General features: G+C 36.2%; 1 protein-coding gene across 2 annotated transcripts; it reads right to left on the bottom strand.

The window, feature by feature from the left end:
• Positions 1-12999: 12999 nt before the first annotated feature.
• LOC128858617 (A-kinase anchor protein 1, mitochondrial) lies at positions 13000-24292 on the bottom strand. 2 transcript variants are annotated; one of them, XM_054095033.1, is made up of 5 exons: positions 24051-24292; positions 16212-17421; positions 15739-16129; positions 15538-15668; positions 13000-14516 (listed from the first exon to the last, which is right to left on the bottom strand). In XM_054095033.1, the coding sequence occupies exons 2-5, from the start codon at positions 17400-17402 to the stop codon at positions 14451-14453; spliced, it is 1779 nt and encodes a 592-aa protein (XP_053951008.1). In that variant the 5' UTR covers positions 17403-17421; positions 24051-24292; the 3' UTR covers positions 13000-14450. The 2 variants fall into 2 exon arrangements, with proteins under 2 accessions (XP_053951008.1, XP_053951010.1); XM_054095035.1 differs by lacking the exon at positions 24051-24292 and adding an exon at positions 19630-19766.
• Between the last annotated feature and the right edge of the window lie 841 nt (positions 24293-25133).

Genomic DNA, 25133 nt, shown 5'->3' on the forward strand with positions numbered 1-25133 from the left:
CTTACCAAATTGCGCGCTGAAATTTGCTGCTAGAATTTGCAACCAACACTTTAACAGGGTTCTCATTATATTAAGTGTAATGGAGTTTTTACAGCAACAGCTGCGGGACGCTTTTGAGAAGCTCCCAGCAAAAAAAGAAAATAACGCTGTTTCAATTTATTAATAAAATAACATGTTTAAGAATCAGATGAACAAGCAAAAATACACTGGCAAAAATACACCATTTTACTAACTTAATAACAGCACATGGATTCAGTTTATATTATCAAAACAGTTTTGTATTAATTATTTAGTAAATTATCATATGGACTGTTTATCTTTAACATCCTCACGGTGGTTGTTTATTGTCCTGATATCCTTTGGACAGTTCATTCAATATTCCGCTTAGAAATTTACAACATACAGACTTATTTTATTTGTATAGTTTTAAGCAACTGTACGCTTCGATTTCTCGGTCTTTTTGAGATATAAATGAACTAGAGTCATATTGTGTATTTTGACATAGCACTTCCTGGACTGGTTTTAAAAAGTAAAATTTTTAAGTTACTTTGATTTATAGAGGCACTTGTAGAAGTTTTACTTGTACTCTTTTAGTTTAGTTTGCTTTCATTGACTGCAATCTCAAAGCACTTTCACACAAAATTTGTTTTCTTTGATTCCTTTTTGCATAGAAGTAGGTGTAATCTTCGGCTCCCACTTTTCATCCAATAGTTGTATTAACTGTTTTGTATCCACTTCTTGAATCTTAGGTTTTATACGGCGTAATAACTCGAAGTTCTCGGGTCTTACGCTCTCAAATTACTTTTTACTTCTTTTGTTCTAGATTTGTTCTAGATTAAATATGCAACATTTATCTGGAGGCCTGGGCATCAATTTTCAATTGAACGTGTACAGGAAGTGATCCATAAATATGCTATCGGGTCGTTAAAATACTCAAATCCTATCCCTTCCTATAATTCCCATTTAATTTTGCTCTCACTGCTTCTTTTTTTTAGTATAATAAAATGAGAAATTGATTGCACATTGTAATAGGGATAGGGAGCATTCACTTCCATATCCCTACTAGATCTCTACGCTACACTTACCCATTTCATCGTAAATTGTTTAACATGAATTATGCGCGTAATGCTCCTCTTGCCCGCGCACTAACAGAATTCAATTAGGTCTCGAGTTTCAACCCGCTCGACTTTTCAGTGACAAAGAATGAATTATATGAATTTATTTGATGGTCCACAACTTTGTGCAGGCACCAAGCTGCAGGTGGTTTTCATGAGACGGCTTTCATGGCAGAAATGTTAGGTTGGGGTGTAAGTTCGTATATCATAGTTTTTACCGAAGACTTTTATTTAAACAAAAAACAATAATTATATCAATAAGTTATCAGTTATAATTCGCCATTGCTGCCTTTCGCCAAAAATCGCCTGATCTGGTGTCAAAAAAGTTGTTGAACTAGTTTTTAATCACCTCTTTGTTATCGAAGGTAACGCCCTTCATATGGTTTGACAGGGAGCGCAAAATACAGTAATCGGTCGGTGAAAGGTCCGGATAATATGGCGGATGCTGAAGAACCTCCCGTTCGACCTCTTGGAGTGCGGCTTTGACGACTTGTGTAACATGAAGTCTGTCGTTAAGGAGTATTGTTTGATCATGTCAATCAGGTATTTTCAATCGAATAGCCTCATTCACGCGGTGTAGCTGGGCAATGTAGAGCTCCTTGTTTACCATGCGCTGCGAGTCCTACCAAACACATATCATGATCTTCTTTGGATGACTATCCGGCTTTGGCGTATCTCCTGAAGCCACCCACACCTTTCTTTGTTTCATATTGATATACGAGTATAGGCACCATTTCTTATCTCCCGCGGCAATTCGGTACAAAAAACGTTGAGAAGTAATTTGAAGGCGACTTTTTTGTTGAACTCACGCATCAACCAGGCTCCCAATTTTTCGGTAAACCCCATTGAATGAAGGGGATTGAGAGTCGTTTTAGGATCGTAGCTCATTTTTTCCGCCAATTCACGACTGGTTCTTCATCGTTCTTCAGGCCTTTCGCTGCGGGACGAGTCATCGGCGTCAAAGCCGTCATTTTTGAACTTTGCAAACCATTACCGTGCTATAGACTCGCCTATTCTCAATACATGTCGCGAATGTCCCGGGTGCTTCGGCAGCCTTTTAACCTCGAAGAAGACCAGCTGTCGAAATTGTTGATTTTTGCCTCCTGGGTATTCCATTTCTAAGAATAATAAATAAAAAAAATATATGTATATAGAAGCGATATGAACTTATTCCCCAACCCAATACATACAAGAGCGAAAATCTAGATCAGAGCCAGAGCATCATACAATCATCTAACTAAATTCGGAATATATATCCAATGGAATATGCAGGTTCTGTAGAGAAGAAGACGAATCCGCCCAGCACTGTTACAAAGTCAGAATCAAAACGTAATGTCAAAGCCCAAATTTGGATAGAAATGAATTTTCAATAGCCAGCACAAGTTTTAGAGCTATCACATTTTCACTTATGTGTTTATAAATGTCTCTACGTCTTTTAAGAGGCAACAACAGACGAACATCGCTTAGTCGGTTCCCTCTTTATCATTTAACATTTTATATTTAATTCGAGCAAAAAACTTGTATGGGAACAGGCTACAATGTATTTGTAGACCCATCTCTGTGATCGCCGTAGGCGAATAGGCCGTGCGTGGCCTGGTAAGACCTGGTTTCGAAGCTCATTGTGAGCATAAAACACCAAATGATGTTTTCTAATAGCAGTCGCCGCTCGGTTAGCAATAATACAAAAGCTTCTCGTAAAAACCATTTGCCTTCGATATAATATAATTTGTAAGAGAAACTCGGATGTACGCGTTGACCACTTACGCGCATACTCACATCAAAAACTGTATCTCTTGTATAAAATATATATAATATCGCCCTTTATTATACCAAAATTCAAAGGGCTATAAAGTTGCTTACTCGAAAAAGTAAAAAGTTTGATATTTGGAGGAATTTTTTTATTTTTTTTTATAATTATTTTATATAAAGTTTAACAAAGCGCGCCAGTCGTTCCTTTCTCGTGCTAATTTTATATTTATTTGTTTATCACAACCAAAAATTTATTTTACACTGTTTGAACTTATGACTACTATTCTTAATAATAATATAGTGTAAGTACTCGTAGTGTACCCGCCAAATATATATATACATATATTAGTACTAATTTTAAATAAGAAACGAAACAATTGTCAAAACTCGTCAATAAATTCTTGTCCTATATTTATTAGGCGCACTGTAATAATATTACATTTAAAAGCAAATCTTAAGCCTTATAAGTATTTAAAAAAATTTTTAGGAGCATACTTTAAGCTCATAAAATGAGTATTTAAGAGTATATTTTAGATTTCCCTGGTAACCACTAATGGAAAAAGCGAGTAAATAAAAGTATCGACACAATTTTTATCTTATGAGATACTGTTAATGTACTATAGATATGGTCATTTTTTACAGAGCCGCCGTAGCCGAATGGGTTGGTGCGTGACTACTATTCGGAATTCACAGAGAGAACGTAGGTTTGAATCTCGGTGAAACACCAAAATGAAGAAAAAGTTTTTTTTTATAATAGCCGCCCCTCGGCAGGCCATGGCAAACCTCCGAGTGTATTTCTGCATTGAAAATCGGCTGTTCGGAGTCGGCTTAAAACTGTAGGTCCCTCCATTTGTGGAACAACATTAACACACACACCACAAATAGGAGAAGGAGCTCGGCCAAACACCCAAAAAGGGTGTACGCCCCATTATATATATATAAATGATGGGCATTTCTGCAAAATTATTTATCTAAAAAAATATTTTGTATACGCTATTCTTCCAACAAACGAGCGGTACGTATTTGAACTCAAAGCTCCGTATCTGAACAATCAGTTCGTATACATAAATCAATATTACATGATTTCCACAAATCCATAAATGTTTGTAAGCCTAGTTACTTGAGTTGTCACCCTTTTTACTATACACCCACGTATGCGAAAGGCCAATCAGTTGGCTAATTTTATACTCTAATTGGGGAATATTATCAAATTGTTTGAATAAATAATATGCGTAATTTAATTTTTCATTAAATTTATAGGTCAAGAAATGTGTTATTTCAAAATCTATACATGGCGTAGTACTATGTTTATGCCCCTCACTTATGGGTATTAGATACGAGTGAGCTAATAAGTTAATAATTTTCAACTCGATATTTCTTCAAAAAAGTCTTGCGGTATTTTTTATTGAATTTTCAATTGTTCATAAAATTGGTTATAATAATGCGATTTAAGTCAAATATGCGCCGTTTTGTTCGATGACGAGGGAACGTTGGGAACGAGATGCCAACTTCATAATGCCCCTCTTATAGAAGCTCGCTTCCCTATTGTCAAAAAACTCGGAGAGCCAATTTTCACAGGACTCTCTTGTGGACAACTTCCGACTACCAAGCTCGTTCGCCATGGACAGAAATATGTGGTAATCACTTGGTGCGAGATCCGGACTATACGGTGGATGCAAAAGAACCTCCCATCCGAGCTCCCGGAGCTTCTGGCGCGTCAACAAAGATGTGTGTGGCCTGGCGTTGTCCTGATGGAAGACAATTCGGCCTCTGTTGATCAAAGATGGCCTCTTCTGCATGAGTGCTGCATTCAAGCGGTCCAGTTGTTGGCAGTACAGGTCCGAATTGAGCGTTTGGCCATAGGGGAGCAGCTCATAGTGGATGATTCCCTGCCAATCCCACCAAACACACAGAAGAACCTTCCTGGCCATCAATCCAGGCTTGGCCACCGTCTGGGCAGCTTCACCGCTTTTCGACCACGACCGTTTGCGCTTCACGTTGTCGTAAGTGACCCACTTTTCATCGCCAGTCACCATCCGCTTCAAAAACGGGTCAATTTTGTTGCGATTCAGAAGCGATTCGCATGCATCCATACGGGCAAAAATGTTTTTTTGCGTCAAGTCGTGTGGCACCCATACATCGAGCTTCTTTTTGAATCCAAGCTTCTTCAAATGGTTTATAACGGTTTATATAACAAAGTAAAGTTTGCCAAAAAAGTCTTGCGGTATTTCCGCAAGCTTGTCTTTGCAAGCGCGTGTTCTAGTTGTATTCGTCGCATCGGTTCACGCTAGAGCTTTTTGGAAAGCTCTTTTCACGTGCTAACACGTGTTTGAATAATTGTTGTTTGCTTTTAGTCGTTCGTGAGTTATAGCGTCGCAAACATGGAGCAAAATAAAGAGAAAATACGGCATATTTTACAGTACTACTACTATAAAGGCAAAAATGCATCTCATGCTGCCAATAAAATTTGTGCAGTTTATGGACCCGATACAGTTTCCATTTCCACCGCACAACGATGGTTTCAACGTTTTCGTTCTGGTGCAGAGGTGATCGAAGATGCGCCACGGTCCGGAACGCCTGTCGTCAAAAATTGCGATAAAATCGCTGAATTGATCGAAAGAGACCGGCATAGTAGCAGCCATAGCATCGGCCAAGAGCTGGGCATGAGTCATCAAACCGTTATAAACCATTTGAAGAAGCTTGGATTCAAAAAGAAGCTCGATGTATGGGTGCCACACGACTTGACGCAAAACAACATTTTTGCCCGTATGGATGCATGCGAATCGCTTCTGAATCGCAACAAAATGGACCCGTTTTTGAAACGGATGGTGACTGGCGATGAAAAGTGGGTCACTTACGACAACGTGAAGCGCAAACGGTCGTGGTCGAAAAGCGGTGAAGCTGCCCAGACGGTGGCCAAGCCTGGATTGATGGCCAGGAAGGTTCTTCTGTGTGTTTGGTGGGATTGGCAGGGAAACATCCACTATGAGCTGCTCCCCTATGGCCAAACGCTCAATTCGGACCTGTACTGCCAACAACTGGACCGCTTGAATGCAGCACTCATGCAGAAGAGGCCATCTTTGATCAACAGAGGCCGAATTGTCTTCCATCAGGACAACGCCAGGCCACACACATCTTTGGTGACGCGCCAGAAGCTCCGGGAGCTCGGATGGGAGGTTCTTTTGCATCCACCGTATAGTCCGGATCTCGCACCAAGTGATTACCACATATTTCTGTCCATGGCGAACGAGCTTGGTAGTCGGAAGTTGTCCACAAGAGAGTCCTGTGAAAATTGGCTCTCCGAGTTTTTTGACAATAGGGAAGCGAGCTTCTATAAGAGGGGCATTATGAAGTTGGCATCTCGTTGGGAACTCGTCATCGAACAAAACGACGCATATTTGACTTAAATCGCATTATTATAACCAATTTTATGAACAATTGAAAATTCAATAAAAATACCGCAAGACTTTTTTGACAACCTTATATTTTGTACTAAAATCATTTTTATTAAGTATGTAATCTTTTTATGCACGAATTTCAACTCGAGTTCGATTTTCTACAGATGTTCAAAAAATGCGCACACTCACTCGAGTAGTCTTTTCAACTCGGTTTAAAAACAATTTATGCACACGAGATGTGGGGATTAAGTTCCAAGAATTTAGTTATAACTCGTGAACTGGGTACATTACGTCGTACTTTAAGCATATATCTGGAAGTATGCACATTGGTTTAAAATTGAAAGTCAATAGAACATTTACTGTTTTAGGCAAATTTTTCTATAGTAAGTAACTTTTTGGTGGCGTCATGATAGCATTTATAAGCAACGTGTTGTGATCCAAGTTTAAGTTTGTTGGATGTGCTGGGTAATCACTGATAAGATCTAAATACTTAAACATAGCCCCAAGACTCATGAGCAGTTCGAGGAAAACGGTGAGGAGCGGCTATCGAAAGCAAGGATGTCTGACACTTTTTTTTTCAACATCCGCAGCATCATTCATCGTGCATATATTCTCGCCGAACAGACAGTGACTAGAGAGTTCTTTATCGAAACGGGTGGATCGAAAACGCCTTTCTTCATTCATGGAGCTATGGTTTTTACCAAAACGGAATTCCAAAGTTGTCCCTTTTGTATGGCCTCTACGGACGCAAAACGTTTTCCTTTCATGGCCAAATGCAATTTCCGAATAGGTAGAAGTCACAGGGAGCCATATCAGGCGAATACGGTGAGTGTTTGATGATTAAAATGCGATTTCTAGTCAAAAAATGAATCTCAAGAGTGGATCGATGAGATGGTGCATTATCATGCAATAAGCGCCAGCTTCCTCCTTCCCGGTATTCAGGGCGAATTCGACCAATGTGATACAACAAACGTTTCAAAACGCCAAGATAGAAAATTTCATTGACGGTTTGGTCCGTTGGCACGAACTCCTTGTGACAATTCCCTTGGAATCGTAAAAACAAATGAGCATAGACTTGATTTTTGACTTCTCCAAACGCAATTTTTTGGGTGGTGGCTCGTCTGCGGCCTTCCATTCGGCACCTTGACGCTTAGTTTCAGGTTCATGTTAGAAATATAACGTTTCAGCACCAGTTACAATGTTGTAAAGGAAATCCTCAACTTTTCTCGCCTCTTTAATGAGGAAGTTCGGATTCTGAGAAATTTTTGGCCCATAGTTAACTTGTGCGGAATGAAACGTGCACAGACGTTTTATAAGCCCAAATGATTAGTTAAAATACGATAAATCGATGTTTTGGAGATATGCAACTCCTATTCTATGAATTTAAACTATGATTTCGGTTCATTGTTGATAAATTTGCGAACAATTTCGATGGAGTTTTCGGTGATTTCGGTCCTTACAACCATCTCTGAAACGTGTAAACCACTCTTGAACTCTGGCACTAGATAGACAACCATCGCTACAAACTTTTTTCATCAATTCAAATGTTTCGGTAAACGTTTTACCGATTTTAAAACAAAAATTGATATTAGCTTTTTGTTCGAAACTCATTTTTGTACCGATCACACAAACATACTGACACCTTAGACGCAATAACTTCGCTTCCACTGAACCGAATGTCGCCAAGCTTTCACTTGAAGTCAGCTAGGGATGTAACTTCCAACGCACTAACTCATTTAAAAGATGGTGCCATCAAAAACATTTTTATGACGCCAGTCTTGATCATTTTAAACTTCACCTTGTAGAACTGTTTTTTAGAGTTAGAGGCACACTATTGTGAAGGTCGATAGTAAGATGTATTTCCGATTTTATTCCAACTTACAGCATATCAATGTTATATGTATTTTAGTAATACGTTCTACTACATAGTTAGCACCCATTGTATATATTATATTATACGTAATTACAATTGTAAAATAAAGAGCATAAGAGCTATTGCTAAGATTTGTTTATAACCTAAATTGCTTTTACTTTATTGGCAAATTCTGGAAACTTAATTTCCGATCCTCGTATGGATTCAATTAGTTGCTTCTAAACCATTGTGCACGCAACTAAATATGATAAGTTGTCTTCAACCGAAAAAAAAACATTATAGCCTTAAAGACTTAGTATTAGCATACTTCGAAGAATTGGCTTTAAAAAATCATCTCGATAAACAACAATACACCGAGGAACTTAATTAAATCTTAACCGATGGTTGAATAAGGAAAAGCTTGGCCCTTCTTGGGATAAGATAGTGCAAAAATAATTAGTGCCGACAATAATATGCCTGTATTAGAACACAAAAACATCTTTACTGTAATTATTTATTATAGTACGAGTATTATAGTATATATCAAAAGAAGACTGGCTTGACTCTCAACTATTGCCATTAAAAGTTTTGACTCATAGAGTGACGTGTAGTCGTGTCAGGCTCTGCTCATAATTGGCGTTATTTTAGTAACACTTCATTTTATTTCCCGTAAAACCAATAATCAATAATTGTTTCTTTATTTTAATAAAATAATACTTTAGTTAGTATTTTAAAACATCGCAAATCTTTCATACAAAAAAATAGTCCTCATTAATAGTTGGTTATATGCAATCTTTAGATTTTGGTTCTTTCTCTTCGTACGTAAGTAATGGCACTTCTTATCCACAATCCTCTTCGGAAAGTGACTTTGATGGTAGTATTTGCTCTGATTTAAGCAAAATTGCTCGAAACTTTTCGAGAAAATTGTAAAAGAAAAGCCATTAAGTGATGGTATAATCTAACCAATAAGATTTCGTGCGTGGGCGGCCCTTCGTAACTAGCATTCTGAATATTGTGTCCCAGCATTTAAGTGCGGATTTCAAGTAGATACCATTTACACTGACTATTCCAAAGCTTTCGCTAAAGTTTCTCATACTATTTTGCTCTAAAAGCTTGAACATTTTGGCACTCAGATCAAGACGTGTTTGAGTTAAGTCGATGGATAAATGCTAAGATTTTTTTGTATCGATACCTCTTAAGCAATTGAAATGCATAGTATTCGTTAATTGTATTTAGATTTGAAGATACGAAGAGTGGACTTCAAGGTTTTTTGAAAGAATTAAAACTTATTATCATTACAATTAAATAGTTCATGGTGTTTTTTAAGCAGGTTTCCAAAAGCATTGGATTTTGAGTATTGTGCTGACGAAAATTTCTCAAATGTTTACATTTTGATTCAGAGTGATCCTGGGGCGAACCCACAATACATTACTAAGAAACCCTTTTTTTGTCTGATTAGTGTTTGAAGAGTGTTTGTCGAACTATTCACGTATTTACATAGCCAAACGGAATTCGTAGAAGGTGGCTTCGCTAAAGCAAAAAGAACATTTACATGCACTTGGTTTTTGAAATTTGGTAGTTTAGTAGTTTGGTTATTTCAATGTCAACATTGCATTAAGAATGTAAGCAAAAAAATAAAACAACAACAAAGAAGCAGAACACTTCGATATTAACAGCAGCAAATGCAAGAAAGTCACCTCGTGTGGATTCCTCTTGATTAATATACTCATGCCTCTTTGTATGGCCCCTCATTTTACGACGTTTCGCTATAATGGCCTTTTTGAAATAAAAAAAACACCTTCACTTTAACGCGCACATCAAGAACGTATTCTTTTATTCCTGGACCTCATTACCTCATTTTATGGCTGAAGCAAAATCAGAGATTCGCCGTTTTTGTACAAAGAGTGAGATAAAGATGTATATAGTGCAGAGGTGTGGCCAAGTTCAAACTGGAACTAGTGATTCGCTGTGAACAAAGCTACAGACTTGTCAAAATACCGCCATTCGGACAGCGACCGGGTGCCTCCTGATGTCACCCATCCAACACCTACATACGCATAAGCAAAATCAGAGATTCGCCGACACTCGAAGTGTAACCAAATAAAAAGGTCATACATTTAATTTGGAAAATAACTTTTATTCAATTCAAAGTAAAAAATGTGTGAAAATAATATGAATTTGAGAGCCATTGTGTGGATGTTATGAAGATCGTTGTTTTTTAGCCATTCTTGGTTCACTCGAGCTTTGTGAGACGGTACCGAGTCCTGTTGAAACGTCCGTGGTCTGCCACCGACATGTTAGTCTACCCACGGTTTCAAAGCAACCTCCAGAATACTTTCCCGATAATATTACGCATTTACTTTGACGCCAGGCTCGATGAAAACGATTGGAGAGAAGCCATCTGCGGTTACAACGGCCCAAACCATTACCAGGAGGAAGGTAGCCAATCGATGACTCAAATTTTCGTATGAACGGTTGGTCAAATAAACCCTATCGTTTTAGGAGTTCGGAACTTGCTCAATTTGAAAAGTTTTCTCGTCAGAACACACAATGTTCGGAAATTGACCGCTTTCGGCCAAGCGAAGCAACTCCTTGGCTCTCTCAAGTCTGACTTGTTGCTACTTTGGTGCGAGATTATGCACCTTTTGGATCTTGCAAGGCTTGATTTTGAGATTATTTTTCAGTATGCAGCGGATACTACGGTCAGATATTTTCAGTTCTTCAGATTTCGTTCAACTCGCGCCGTCATAGTTTGGACCATTTCACGTGACGTTGCAGTCTCTTGATGACTACCTCCAAGACGTTTCGCGATTCTAACAGTATTATTGTAACAAGTAATGGTGCGATAAACAAAAACTTTATTTACTTTAAGGTGCTCGAGCTCACGAACAATCGCTAGTTGTGATTTTCCAACCAAATATAATGCAATCACACTATTACGTTTGAAATCCATTACTGATTTTCTTTTTTCGCGTTTACTCTCGACAAAATGCTTCCGCGCGCGTTTAAACAGTACTCTGGATTGTCATTTCGCTAACTATGCACGGGCATCAATTTTGCGAGCACTCTGAAATTGGTTACACTTCGAGTTCCGGACCCTGTAAATCGTGATCTAAACGTCATCTATGGTCTAAACCACAGAAACTGTTGTAAGAGAACTTTCGGAATTGGTGGTAACGCTCTCAAAATACATTGAAAACTGCTTTTTTCACTACGACTTTCATATTTCTAATATCAAATCCCCATCAAATCTACTACTACACTATACCTATGTACAAACGAATTCAAATCTCAAGCTACTGAACCAAACATTTTATAATTTTCTCCTCAAATCGGTAGCAGCTGACACTTGCGACAAAAACAAAGCCGTTCCCACGACAGTCGGTTCTACGTAACCGGAACGACCCGGATTTATATTCGGCCAAGGATTGTCACTTCCGCAGTATTCCCCGTATATGTATGGGGAATGTTTTAAATAAAATCTGGAATATTTTTGTGCTGCAACGCTAGCATTAGGGCCACCGTAACACATATCAAAAGGCAACCACTTAAAGTCGCGCTCTGCACAATGTTTCAGGTTAAGCTCCTACCTTTTTCGTGACATTTTCCACATTAGTCCAATTTATGACACTAATCACAATCGCACTTGCACACTAATCTTGCCCGTTAATTAACTCGTAAACAACCCATTCCCTTTGGTCCGACCCCACAGTGCGGCCGATTCCCGAAAAGCTGGCCAAAACTCAAAAAATTAAGTAATTGATTCAAAATTTCTTACTCGGGGGTTGTCGGGGTCGCTGATTACGAATTTGATCTTAAAATTTTGAAAATCCACCCCCTTCCGCCCCTATTGGCCACCCCCTCACGGGAAATAGCGTATATTCTAGAACATAATCAAGATGCATGTAAATTTATATGTTTTCAGGGTCGCAAGGTAGCAAGTGGTAGCAGCTGAATCTTGTTTTATTCAGTAACCATTACTTTTTTGAGTAACCTTTAATAGGTTTCAAAGCAGCATATGACGGCATTGTATTACTATACAATTTGAAAACTCAAATTTTATAAAAAAAATTGCAAAAAATGTATCTACGTATTGCTGCAGCTAAAAATTTTGTGTCGAGGTATTGAAATGTACTAAAGATTTCTCGTATTTTACTAACCTTCCGAAGATGATTCCATTTGGTTCTGTTCAGTTTACTCCATTACAAAATCTTTCAAATGTGTACAACTTTCACTATTCATCGACAGTAATACGATGCTCAAACGAAGGCCACGTTGCGACTGAAAATACAGAGGATACTTAGGGTACAGGACGTTGCTATGAACGGTTTTCACTACTCAAGGCATTACTGTAGCCAACCCAAAGACAAAAAGACTCTATCCAGAAACTTTTTTTTTCGACTTTTGGCCAGCTTTTTGGGAATCGGCCGCACTGTGGACCCCAACGCAACAGAACGTTTCTTGGGCCAACCCATAGATGATCTCGATGACAATAACACCCAGGTAGTGCTTAGTAATACTCTGTTCATACATGCACCTTAATTAAGTTTTGAGTAGAGTTAACGATTTTCTCAAACACTCTCAATTTAGCTTACTCAATTAGCATTCACAGCTGAACAAGTTTTGATTTCGTTTGTGAAAAATTGGGGAAATATTGTTTTTTATAATAAAAATATTGTACTCTTACAGTCAATACAATCGAGTTTTGTTCGAGATTGTTTTTAAAACTTTGTCTTATTTAGGTTCTTCTAGTCTTTCCTTCATTTTCATGACTTCTGTTCTTCTACTTCACAGGGTATCGTGGCAAACCTGACTCATATTGCCTTAATTGGGAAATTAGGGAGCGTTTCTAACATTAATTCAATAGAAACTCGAATTTTAACGATTTCATAACGTTTTCTTTATTTACTTGTCAACTTAGTTTTTGTCGCGACTACTTGATGCACTTTTCTTATTTCTTTATAACATGTTCTTATACAGTAGATATACACTTGAGCTGCACTGCCCAACTTCTTCTAATTTATATTTCAATACATAAAATAGAGTTAAAGTTGAATTATATGTATGGTGCAGTAACGGTAAGCTTGTTCCGCTGCAAAGCTACTGGTGTAATTGGCTTAAGTGTGCAGTCGAGCGACGATCAAATCATTATATTGTTATATTATATGTATTATCTTCAGCATGGTAAGTCTCCATTGTTTTTTATTAAATTTTCATCCAATTTTAATTTTCAGTATTATAACGTTTCAATAAATCACTTTAAGAATAAATACAAATCTATTATTTATACAATAATTAAAACTAACAAAAGTGAATGAAATCATACAATGATTAACACTAAGCTAATAGGTTTTCAATCTGGTAAAAACATACCTGTTGGTCATTACATAAGTGCAAAATAAATATTACATTATAAAGAATAAGAGAACGATGACTTATAAACATTTAGCATACTTATCTGTACTTAAAAAGCTTATAATGTTACTTACGGAAACCTAACTATTTTAATTTGTAATATTTTGTATTCAAGTATAAATTTGGGTTATAAAATAGAAGGCATTTTGATGCATTTTCATCCCGAATAGAATATAAAATGCTCAAAAATAAGTGAAGTAGTAAAAGGCAGTTAGTACGAAATGCCAACGGACAGCTGATCAATACAAATCAAAAGTTAAAGTTAATGAAATTTTCCTTTTTAAATAGTAAAATCGAGTTTATCTTACTACTACAAATTTAAGAAATAATGTAACATTTATAAAATTTCCCTAAGAAATTTGCATCAAAATGCCTTTCCATAATTTATAAAAAAAATTTATTTTATTCACCTCCTTCTAAGTTTGGTAAAAAAATATACGTAGATATATGATTTTAACATATGGTATTTATGCATCGATAAGAGGCGTAAAAATATACTACATAAATAATATTTGAATATGAATATTATATGTACAAGTGTTTATGTTAAACTTTTGTCCGGCAGAAATAATACGAGCCTTCTATTGCTTGCTGTAGTACTATTTATATTACTCTCATCGCACCTTAGGCGAATATTTTAATTTGCTCTATATTTACAACAGGGTCATTCTCTTGACACAAATGACTAATGCGTAGTACAGTATATTGTATAGCAGAATGCTACAATGACCCTTAAATTTTCACAACTCTTACTGCTGATTTCTTGTATACCCTATCATAACTTAACTAATGAAATACATTTACTATTTCTAAATTGTTAAAGAGCGATGTTTTTGTTCTTTTAAATATTTAAAAATGAATTAGATGATAGTTGCAGCTTCTGTACTAGTAGTTTTAACGTAAATTTTACACTCCTTTCAATCAGTCTCGCTCAACCCACTTAGCTAGATTTCTAGCTACAAGCTCTTTATTTATGAAGATGACATTCTGAAAAGGAGTTTAGAAATATTTTAGTTAAATATGGTTCTAAAAAAATTATGAACTTTATATTTTCAGATAATAGAGTAATAATAATATAATAATTCTATACATAAATTGGTCCCCTGATTATCATCTGTTCCAAATGATAACTTTGAGATTTTATTTCGAAAGCCCGCTAATAACTGCTAAGCAATTTGCCCATCGTCTTCATAACGCCAACTGCCGAAAATCGTATTTTGTAAATGTTGTTACTGCACACTTTTAGAAGTGAATAGAATAAAAGCGTTATACACCATGAGACTCGTACGCTACCAACGTGGGAACAAAATTATATCTACATATATAAACCTGTATAAATATTGTATAATATACCACAATAATTTTCCAGTCATATTTTGTTTGCGCAAAGGACCGCGTTTTGACCATTTTTTTACACATTTGTGGACACCTCCTGACAATAATCACATTATATAATAATTTTGAGGAACACCACATTTTGACCAATCATCACTACACTAACATATTACTTTTTTCGTAATGAAAAACAGCTTGCAATCTTCACCTTTAAGATTTTGCGAAAAACGAACTCTTTTTCGCGTTAGTCTGTCTAACATGGTATTATATATATATATAAATGGCACGTACACCCTTTTTGGGTGTTTGGCCGAGCTCCTCCTCCTATTTGTGGTGTGCGTCTTGATGTTGTTCCACAAATGCAGTGACCTACAGTTTCAAGCCGACTCCTAACCGGAAATATTTTTATGAGGAGCTTGTTCATGGTAGAAATACATTCGGAGGTTTGCCATTGCCTGCCGAGGGACGACCCCTATTAGAAAAATGTTTTTCTTAATTTTTGGTGTTTCACCGAGATTCGAACCGACGTTCTCTCTGTGAATTCCGAATGGTAGTCATCGGCCTTATAATTTTATGCAAAGTTATGTTTTCCAATATACACTTTAGTTTACTCTTACCATAATTTAATTCCATATAGTATAATGATGAAAAAGGCAAAATATACAATACTTACATTTGGACTTAAGCAAACAAACAAATAAATTTCTGGTATGTTATGACTATTGTATCCCGCGACTTGTGCTTGTAAAACAATTCCTTTGGTTAGTTGACACAAAATGTCTGCTGCTTCTGACCGAATGGAATCTAGATAAACGAAATGTTATCAATAATATACAATATTCGATATCAATTTACTTATTTCTTAATTTCATACCTATTGGTTCCACATTAGACAAAATACATTCTGTAGCTTGGAATGGCACAGTCATAAAATCTGATCTAATTTGCCGCAATTCATTGAAATGTACATTCATATAGCCTCCAAAGTCTAAAAATTTAACCACACAGCGTTGCTCATCTTCACAGTCTTGCTCGACAATTTGAACTCTATACCAAATCCCATTTACTGGCAGTACGCAAACAGCATTAATTTCGATACCTGGAAGCAAAGGTGCTTCACTACCGGTGTAGCTATCATACAAACATTTCTGAAGAACAGCTAGAGAAGGATGTGAGGGATGTAAAGGATGTTGTACGAACATATGTGCGCCATTTACGACAGCAGTTACAAGTACATCATTATTAATGCCTTCGATAAGGTTAAGCTGTATTAAAAATTTAGAGTTACTATTTGCTTTTAGCACTTTTGAAAAGAATATGTGAATAGGAAAAAATACGTTTACTTGCCTGTAGATTAAGTAAACTTTCGGTAGATAAAGGAACTACAGTTTGAGGAGGGGCAAAGTGTATTCTTTGCATTGTAAAATTAGGGTAGCGTTTTGCGGGCAGGCGCTGTCTTATCATTGCCAAAGCTGCTTTGATTTCGCTCTCAGAACCCTCAATGGTGCATATGCATACGAATTTTCCGGCGTAATTTGTTTTGCTTATAACTACATTTGCTGAGGTTTTAACTTTAATATGGTTTATGAATGAATGCTTCCTGCCATATAAATGGCCAACAAAACTATTTGGGAAGAAGAACTCGTATGTAGTTTTGGCACGATTTGCTTCAGAACGTGGCAGGCTTGAGCCTTTTCCCGAATCGCCTGATTGAACGCTGCATAAACTCAATGATGGACTAGCAGCATCTACGTCACGCTTGTCATTGTCAGTGGCACCTATATCTTGACTTGTAGCGTTGACTGTCGCCCCTTCCATACAGTTTTGCTGAAGGATTGGTTGTTGTTCACTTTCCTGCTGTATGATCGATGATGATTGGTTTGGTTGTTCTTGTTGTTTCCCTTCTTTACTTTCCTTTATAACACTTTCTATTGGTTTTAAATTGTTATTTTCTTCGCTCTCTTTGGTATATTTACTTTCAAGAAAAGAGTTTTCCGGTGATATTTTTGGTGTGCGAGTAGCCCTAATTACAACAGGAGCATCGTTTTTGCAGTTGACGTTCCGGGAATAAAATGCAATTCTTTTATTAAACGAGTCTGGCAAATCGATTGGCGATGACAAATTTTCAAAATCTTCGTCAATTGAACGAAGCACCTTATTTTCAGCGTCTTGTATTTTGCTTTTTAGAACCTCAGAATTGACCTGCTGCTGTTTAACTGGAGATCCCCTGGAATTTTGAACAATTTTTATGGGAGCTGATTTACCAAAAAGTCTAACTGTTGGGCTCTCCTCCTCGTCTGGATTTTTATTATTTATGTTGACTGAATCACTTGGTAATGGATTTGACTTGCTTCGCGAGCAATTTATATCTATTTTATGTGTGGGTAATTCGTCTGAAAGGGTTTTATTCAATGTGTCTGGTTGTCCCGCCGATGTATCTCCGATTTCACGGTTTTTATTACGACGCCGATACCAAAATACTCCGAGAATAAATACTACTCCCGGCAACGACATATAGAGAAGTGGACGAGATACCATTTTCGTTGAATATTGGAAACTGTAAAAAAGAAGTACATTTTAAATTTTTTCTTTTTAATATTAATAACAAAAGACATAATCCAAAGCAATAATGTATTGGATGATTTTTTCTTTTTCTTTTTGCAATTTGTTAATTTTTTGTGAATTATGTACAAAGTGTGGAACTCTGAGTCGCAAATGTGTATGTATGTATAAGGGAGTTAAAAGAGGAAGTACAGATGTGATATTCTCCCAGTCTTTGTCAAAATTGATTCTAAAGTTTTTCTATATTAGAGCCATAAGTCTCATAAGTTTGTCTACACAAAGTTGTTTTGCAATCATTGGCTTTATAAGGAAGAAAATTCTCACAAATGCTAACTGATCTGACGCTTCAGCTTCGAATTATCATTTTGCTGCCTTAGCCTTTTTCTTAATTTTATTGTTGAGACCGGAGACGGTAGATTCAGCTTTTTTTCGGCAATAACGTATATAAAAGCGACCGCCGTAGCCGTAAGGGTTGGTGCGTGAGTATTATTTGGAAGTGCGCAGGTTCGAGTCTCCGTGCGTGAAACAACTAATGATAGACAGTTTTTTGTAATAGTCGCAAATCGGCAGGCAATTTCTGCCATGAATAACGTTCTCATAAAAAAACATCTGCCGTTCGGAGTCGAATTGAAACAGTAGGTCCCTCCATTTGTGGAGAAACATCGACAGACGCTCGCCACAAATAGGAGGAGGAACTCGGCCAAATGCCCAAATGCCCTCTTTAATTCACTCACCTAACACTACTTTTCTTCTGATCCTACCCCATGGAAACAGCCTTTTTCATGGGTAGCACAGCCTTTTTCCAAGCAACACCGGTTCAAACTCTTCCATTGTTGTCGAACAACATTAAACTGGACCACGGATGTATACAGCCTGTTTCACTGTAACGCAATCCTTTAAATGCTTAGAAAACTGTTTTATGTTGCTACAACAACAATAACGACAACACTAAACACGACCGCGAGACTCGTGTAACACTGGCACAACTACGTTCTAGATACTGTAGCAGGTTAAACTCCTACATATCCAGAATTGACCCCGACATTCCAAACACATGTCCGGCATGTGAAGGTACCCCGCACGACACTAACCACCTCTTCACATGCCCCCTAAAACCGACTCATCTAACACCCCTCTCCCTCTGGACACCACCTGTCGAAACAGCATGTTTCCTGGGCCTACCCCTAGATGAGCTAGACGAAGACGACCGGTGATATGCCCTACACTGACAGGGCTACCATTACTGTTAAAACAACAACAACATTAAAAAAAAAAAATAGCCAAGGTTTATATTCAACCCTATTCTCTAAAGTTTCTATAAGAAATATTACGATAATACATATTGATAAGTTTTCACTGACTAGTTATTTATTTTTTAATTTTGATTTCATCATCAAAATTTTTAATCAGAATTTTTTTACATTTTTTTGAGTAAGCAGTTTTATAGTCCATAGACTTTAGTACAGCAAAATGCAAGTTTGAAATTCGCTCAAAATATTCGTAGATGTTTGATAATTTTTTCCCCTAGACTACAGTTTATGAAATGTCCACTTACAGATTTAGAATGTATCTCTTCTAATTCTATCTCTAAAATATTTTTTCAAATGCTTTAGAATTAGAACTAACCAGCAGACCGTACGGCACTGTCTTACAGCATGTTTCTTGGGCCTACCCCTAGATGAGCTAGACGAAGACGACCGGTGATATGCCCTACACTGACAGGGCTACCATTACTGTTAAAACAACAACAACATTTAAAAAAAATAGCCAAGGTTTATATTCCTATTCCCTATTCTCTAAAGTTTCTATAAGAAATATTACGATAATACATATTGATAAGTTTTCACTGACTAGTTATTTATTTTTTAATTTTGATTTCATCATCAAAATTTTTAATCAGAATTTTTTTACATTTTTTTGAGTAAGCAGTTTTATAGTCCATAGACTTTAGTACAGCAAAATGCAAGTTTGAAATTCGCTCAAAATATTCGTAGATGTTTGATAATTTTTTCCCCTAGACTACAGTTTATGAAATGTCCACTTACAGATTTAGAATGTATCTCTTCTAATTCTATCTCTAAAATATTTTTTCAAATGCTTTAGAATTAGAACTAACCAGCAGACCGTACGGCACTGTCTTACTGGGAGCTAAATTAAGTCATCTAAATCTCTAACCACCAAAAGAGGTGTTATTTAGACTTACCTCTTTATATTTCAAATTCGACAACAACCTTTCAAAACTTGTATCACTCTTACAATATATCGTATATACTAATATTCTAAATGTTGTATTTTAATGTTTGACTTTGTCGAAATATTTTCGTAGTTTAATTATTCATGTCGTTTGGAGTTTATACTTTCTAAAATAATTGTAAAGAAATAATACATTTTTCCGGCGCAACTAAGGCAGATATTATTGTAGATGTTATACATTTTACTAAGTGCGGCATTTTTTTAGAAGTGTGGCGTGAAAATTCGCATCGAATCATGAACATCACGTGCATTTTGCTAATGTAATCACAAGTTTTATATTGGGGAAATGTTTTACTAGTCGCCCACAATCTCTACCGCGTTCGCACTATTTTTGTGCAATTGTGTGCTTTACCAACGAAAAATTTAGTTCCTACTCAGAGAAACGTATTTTTAGATTCGGCATTCAATAAGATGCCAGCGAACAACAAGAAAAACACCATCTGTGCTCGGTGAAGATTTAACTAAATTTGTTAGCACGCACTTTACAATATCATCAAATAAATTTTGCATATTAATATCTGTTATCAACATGTTTAAAATATATATTATTATCTCACAAGGATACTCTTCCTGAAACTTTGATATAATCTTATAAAATTTCGTTACGATAGACTTTAAATTTTAGTTTGAGAGCTATTACGAAACTTATTAAAATTTAATCCCGCAGATTATCGCGTCATTAAAATTAATGAAATAATTTTATTGTTACTACTTAAAAACAATATAAAATATTTAATATCAGTTAATAATATCAATAGCATTGTTTTCTTTACATTGCATAAAGTACAACTCTCTTCGTGTAAGTCACTCACAACACTCCGATAAGCAGATATTAACTAACACCAAAATTCCTAAATACTATTAGAAAAGTTTACAATTTCTTGGCAACACTCTTCTCTTTTCCACGTGAGAATGAGCTCGCTCTTTTCTTTCCTCTTCAGCAAAGGAAGACTAGTTGTTGCACAACCTACAGATCTGCAAAATCCATATATTCGTTCGTGCATTTTACTTACGTTTTATCAATGAATTACTTTCGTATTACATTTGCTCATGAAATCTATAAAATTAATATTTATCGTTTACTATGAAAATCAATACATATGTTTTAATTTATGTAACAGGACTTTCCTCGATATTTGTACCTGAAATGGCATTTCACTGAACAATGTTGTTGTTGTTATAACAGCATAAGCATTAGCTATACATTTTTGGAGAATGCTGCTGAACTATCAAGCCATGGCCGGATTTAAATCCGAGTAGTTCCGGCAACGTAAAACCCATAGTGGTGGGAACGAATGAGCAAGATCGAAATGCCCTGTGGCATGCAAATCTAGCACAACTTGTTAATGTTGTTTTCTTGACCGACTAGGTGGAAAGTGAAAAGTTTTATATCTAATATCCCTCCCAAATGTTAGCATAATGACTCAGAGATGTTCTCCAAAAATCAATTGGTATGTCTCCAACAAGTCGAATGTGGTTTGATTCATTGCCGATATAATATTTGACCGAGCAATGTTTTCTTCAACTGGCACATCCTTGTACCTGTAACTCTTTGATTCGTATTTCAACAAACCTACATATATCTACCTTAATAGCTCTATTAACGCGAATTATTGTGTAATATTGCGTGGAAAATCTCATTCAAGTTTTACTGCCGAGGTAATAATGCCAGGTCAGATATACAGCTGCGGTGAATATAATAGCACCACGCACAAATTTATACTGACTCCGTTTACATCTGTTTAACTGTTGGGCCGAATCAAATCAAAACAAAATAATAAATTCTTTGATGTTAATGGTTTATTATCATAAGAAAATTATTTGGTTTTTTATAGTTTATACAGTTTATAATACGCTAAATAATTTAAACAAAAAACTTAAAAACTACACAGTCAAAATAATAGCACTTCAGTTCATTTTTACCAAAAGTCTTTGTAAAAGTAAAAAAAAAAATTCACTCAGATATTTTTTATATAAATTAATTGTATTGTTTCAATACCCTGTCGCGTGCCCTTTGTTTGCTATTACCGCGGCACAACGCCTTCCCATGGAATCCACTAAATGGTGGCATCTTTTAACTTTGATGGAACTCAAAATTTTCTGCACAGCCTCCCAGAGCCCTTCAATGCTTGTTGGTTTTATTGTAGATACACCCTTCTTTATGTCCGTCCACAGATTTACGATACGGTTCAAATCTGGCAGCATAATTTCATCAAGGATTTTTACATAAACCGACGAATCCATAACGGTTTTGATGCAATATATAGGACCCACACAATGAAACGAGAAGCAACCCCATACCATAATACTATGACGTCCACGTTTGATAGTTTTTGCTGTGAATTGTGGCTTGTATTCGCTGTTAGGTGGCCTACGGACAAAACATCTGGAACCCTTCGCTCCAAAAGAACAATTTTGGTTTCGTCAGTCCATAGCACATTTCTCCACTTTTCCTTTGGAAAATTTAGATGTGCTTTAGATAAGATATCCGTTTAGCAACATGCTTAGAGGAAAGGAGCGGCACTTTTCTAGGACTACAGGCATTGAGGTTGTTGTCTCGAGGTCTGCGGCGAATAGTTTCCACGCTTGCGGGCACATCCAACGTTTTTTTGAGCTCTGTAGCTGTCATAAAGGGATTTGCTTTAGTCGTCCGTACTAACCGTTTTACTATTAAGGGTGACAAAACTCGCTTCGTACCACGGGATTCAACTTTTTGCTCATATCTTAGGGCATTTATTATCATTTTATTGGAACAGCCCAGCAGTTCCCTTATTTAGGAATACGACTTGCCCTCGGGCACAAATTTTTTTATTAGTCCACGTTTTTCAGTAGAACAATGCTTTCCGCGACCCATAGCTATAAAAAATTGTATTACCTTCCGTTTTCACTTTTTTTCACAAAATTTTGCAACATTAAAAAAGCCTTCTAGTGCTATTTTATTAACTGCACAAAATCTTAAGTGTTGACAAAAGATCTTTTATAGCTGATTAACAGTTACGAAATTAGACAACAAATGCACACACTCTAAGATAGCATAAAAAATGTAACTGTTTTTTACACTCCAAAAAATAATATAGTTAATAGGTGAAATTTTTACATCTTTCGAATCAGAATATTGCAAATGGTGCTATTATATTGCCCGGCATTGTAAATCGAGTTGTTCCCGTAACTTAGATCACTGTCGAGGAAACGTTTAACTTATGGTTTACTACACTAAGGCAACACCGAATACTTTCTGTCTGCTACAACAACTTTCTGTCAATATATTAAATGATGGTAAAAAATTTAAATGGTAGATAATCCACTAAAAACTGTATTAGTAGCGCGATTCGATACACTAAACGACACAAATTCTGAAACGGGTTTTATAAAGCCGCAGATGGACACTAGCTCACGTTAAGTTAAAGTTAAATTTGTAAAAAGTTTCATTTATTGTGTTATATCAATAATTTATTCCGGGTTTATTCCAGGACTGTCACTTGAGGAGCATAACTCAAAAATTTGTGGGAAATGTTTTATGCTAGCGTTTAACGTTTAATATGCGCAACAACGGCAACACATTGATTTACAAATAAGACGTTTTCGTTTACCGCGGTTAGGTAACGAAAAGTAAATAGGTACGTAAGTTAAAACTATTTGCATGTCTACCAAATTATGGCATAAAAGTGTACGCGTGGTTAGTGCTGCATGCAAAAATCTTTTCGGAAAAAAATGTTTTCTTTCTAAATGTTAAAATGTCTCAAACTTCCACTAGCATATCCACCACAAAATAGAATAAAAAAACTCAGGACTTTCTAAATATTTTACTTGGTTTATTATGTACTTATGCTGCTTATTGTTACACCTCCGAAGATTGAGATGCTGTAAAAATATGCGTAACTCATTAAAAACTTACATTTACCTAATTTTACCAATAAATGTTTTCTAAAATATACACATGTACATATTTATGAGAGCCATAACTAAAAAACAACAAAAACAATAGAACATCGCAGAACTAACAACATATATTTTACAAATTCTACTAAATTATGAAATAAATCATTTATTTACTATTTTAACATACCATTGTACTATTTTTCTATTGACGAACACATAGAGCAATATACACATTACCTCAACTCCACCCCGTCAAGCCCAAGCACAATTACTTCTACATTTGTAGTTGGTGCGTTTATTCCCGAATCACCTAATATTGATTATGTTGCACAATACTTAAGAATAAACCGATCTAAAAACCTTTAATTTTGATGTGATTCATTGTCGAAAACCAATTGGAATATGTTTACGAAATCCATTTAGACGTACTTAGAGTGTTAGAGATCCACACTAGTGTACTAGGTTATGTTTTTCTGCTTCCTACACGCTTACCTTAATAAATACAATAAAAAACGATTATATTCAGCTCCCTGAAGCTAATATGACGCTCTTAATAATACACTTTAGGGTTGCTTTCTAAATTTTGTTAGTTCTTCTGTAATCTTCACGAAAAAATCGCGATTTTAAACACGTGTCTAGAGTATTTTCTTTCATGCACACAATAACAATATGGCCGGCGTACGAATTTTCCAATATACGTTTCGAATTGGTTTTTCGCACTATAATTCCACAGTTTCGAAGTTTAAACACACGGTTGCAAGGGCATTCGCTTTGCATAGTTGATTTTGCCTGCGTTTTTAATCGTCAATAAAACGTATTGTAGCGAACCCAAGGCGAATTGAGTACCTTAGTTGGCGCCTTAACTAAACAGTTACTTTAATTTTCGCGATTTTGACATCAGCTCCCTTGCCAAATACAAAACAAACAAACAAAAGGAGAAGCAATTAGATGCTTGTAAAAATTCAGTGATTAGCTTGGTAATATTGTGATTTGTGAAATTTAAAATAAAAAAATAATGAAAACCAAGTGCCGTGTGTTGAACTGTGAAAGCAGAAATTAATACAAAGCCCCAAAATACAGTTTGTTTGCGTTTTTATGCGCAAGACGCCGTGGCAAGAACGTATGTGTGTGTGCGTATAATTTCTTGTGCTTGGTTGTTTCCATTGCTTTCGCCTACTCTTCTTCACACACAAGTAATTCCACTTTCTTTTGTTTGTTAATACATGTTCAGCAAATTCGGAAGGTGCAATCTCTTACACTCTAATCATTCTTGTAACGAATCGACTAGCAACAATACCGAACGAATGAGATACCAAAATAAAAACACGAATTCGCCAAAAGATACAAGTTGCCAAATCTAGAAGTTACGATAGTTACAAAGCCATGCATGTAAGCAGCAAGGATGGTCGAATACAAAATTGCGCCTTCCGAATTCGCTGTGCCCTCAGGCTCCTTGAATAAACAATCAAAACCTGTGTGTGAAGAAGAAGAGTAGGCGAAAGCAATAGAAATTATACACACACACATTCTTGCCACGGCATCATCTGCATTAAACTGCATTTGGAGGTTTTATAT

Source organism: Anastrepha ludens, chromosome 3 (genome assembly GCF_028408465.1).
Source record: "Anastrepha ludens isolate Willacy chromosome 3, idAnaLude1.1, whole genome shotgun sequence".
Classification (NCBI taxonomy): domain Eukaryota; kingdom Metazoa; phylum Arthropoda; class Insecta; order Diptera; family Tephritidae; genus Anastrepha; species Anastrepha ludens.

Bases quoted from the DNA above. Each gene is read 5' to 3' on its own strand.
- LOC128858617 (XM_054095033.1), bottom strand. From the start codon at position 17,402: ATGGTATCTCGTCCACTTCTCTATATGTCGTTGCCGGGAGTAGTATTT. The intron at 16,130-16,211 runs GCAAGTAAACGT...TTTTTAATACAG, and splicing joins AAAGTTTACTTAATCTACAG to CTTAACCTTATCGAAGGCAT. The intron at 15,669-15,738 runs GTATGAAATTAA...TCGTTTATCTAG, and splicing joins GTCTAATGTGGAACCAATAG to ATTCCATTCGGTCAGAAGCA.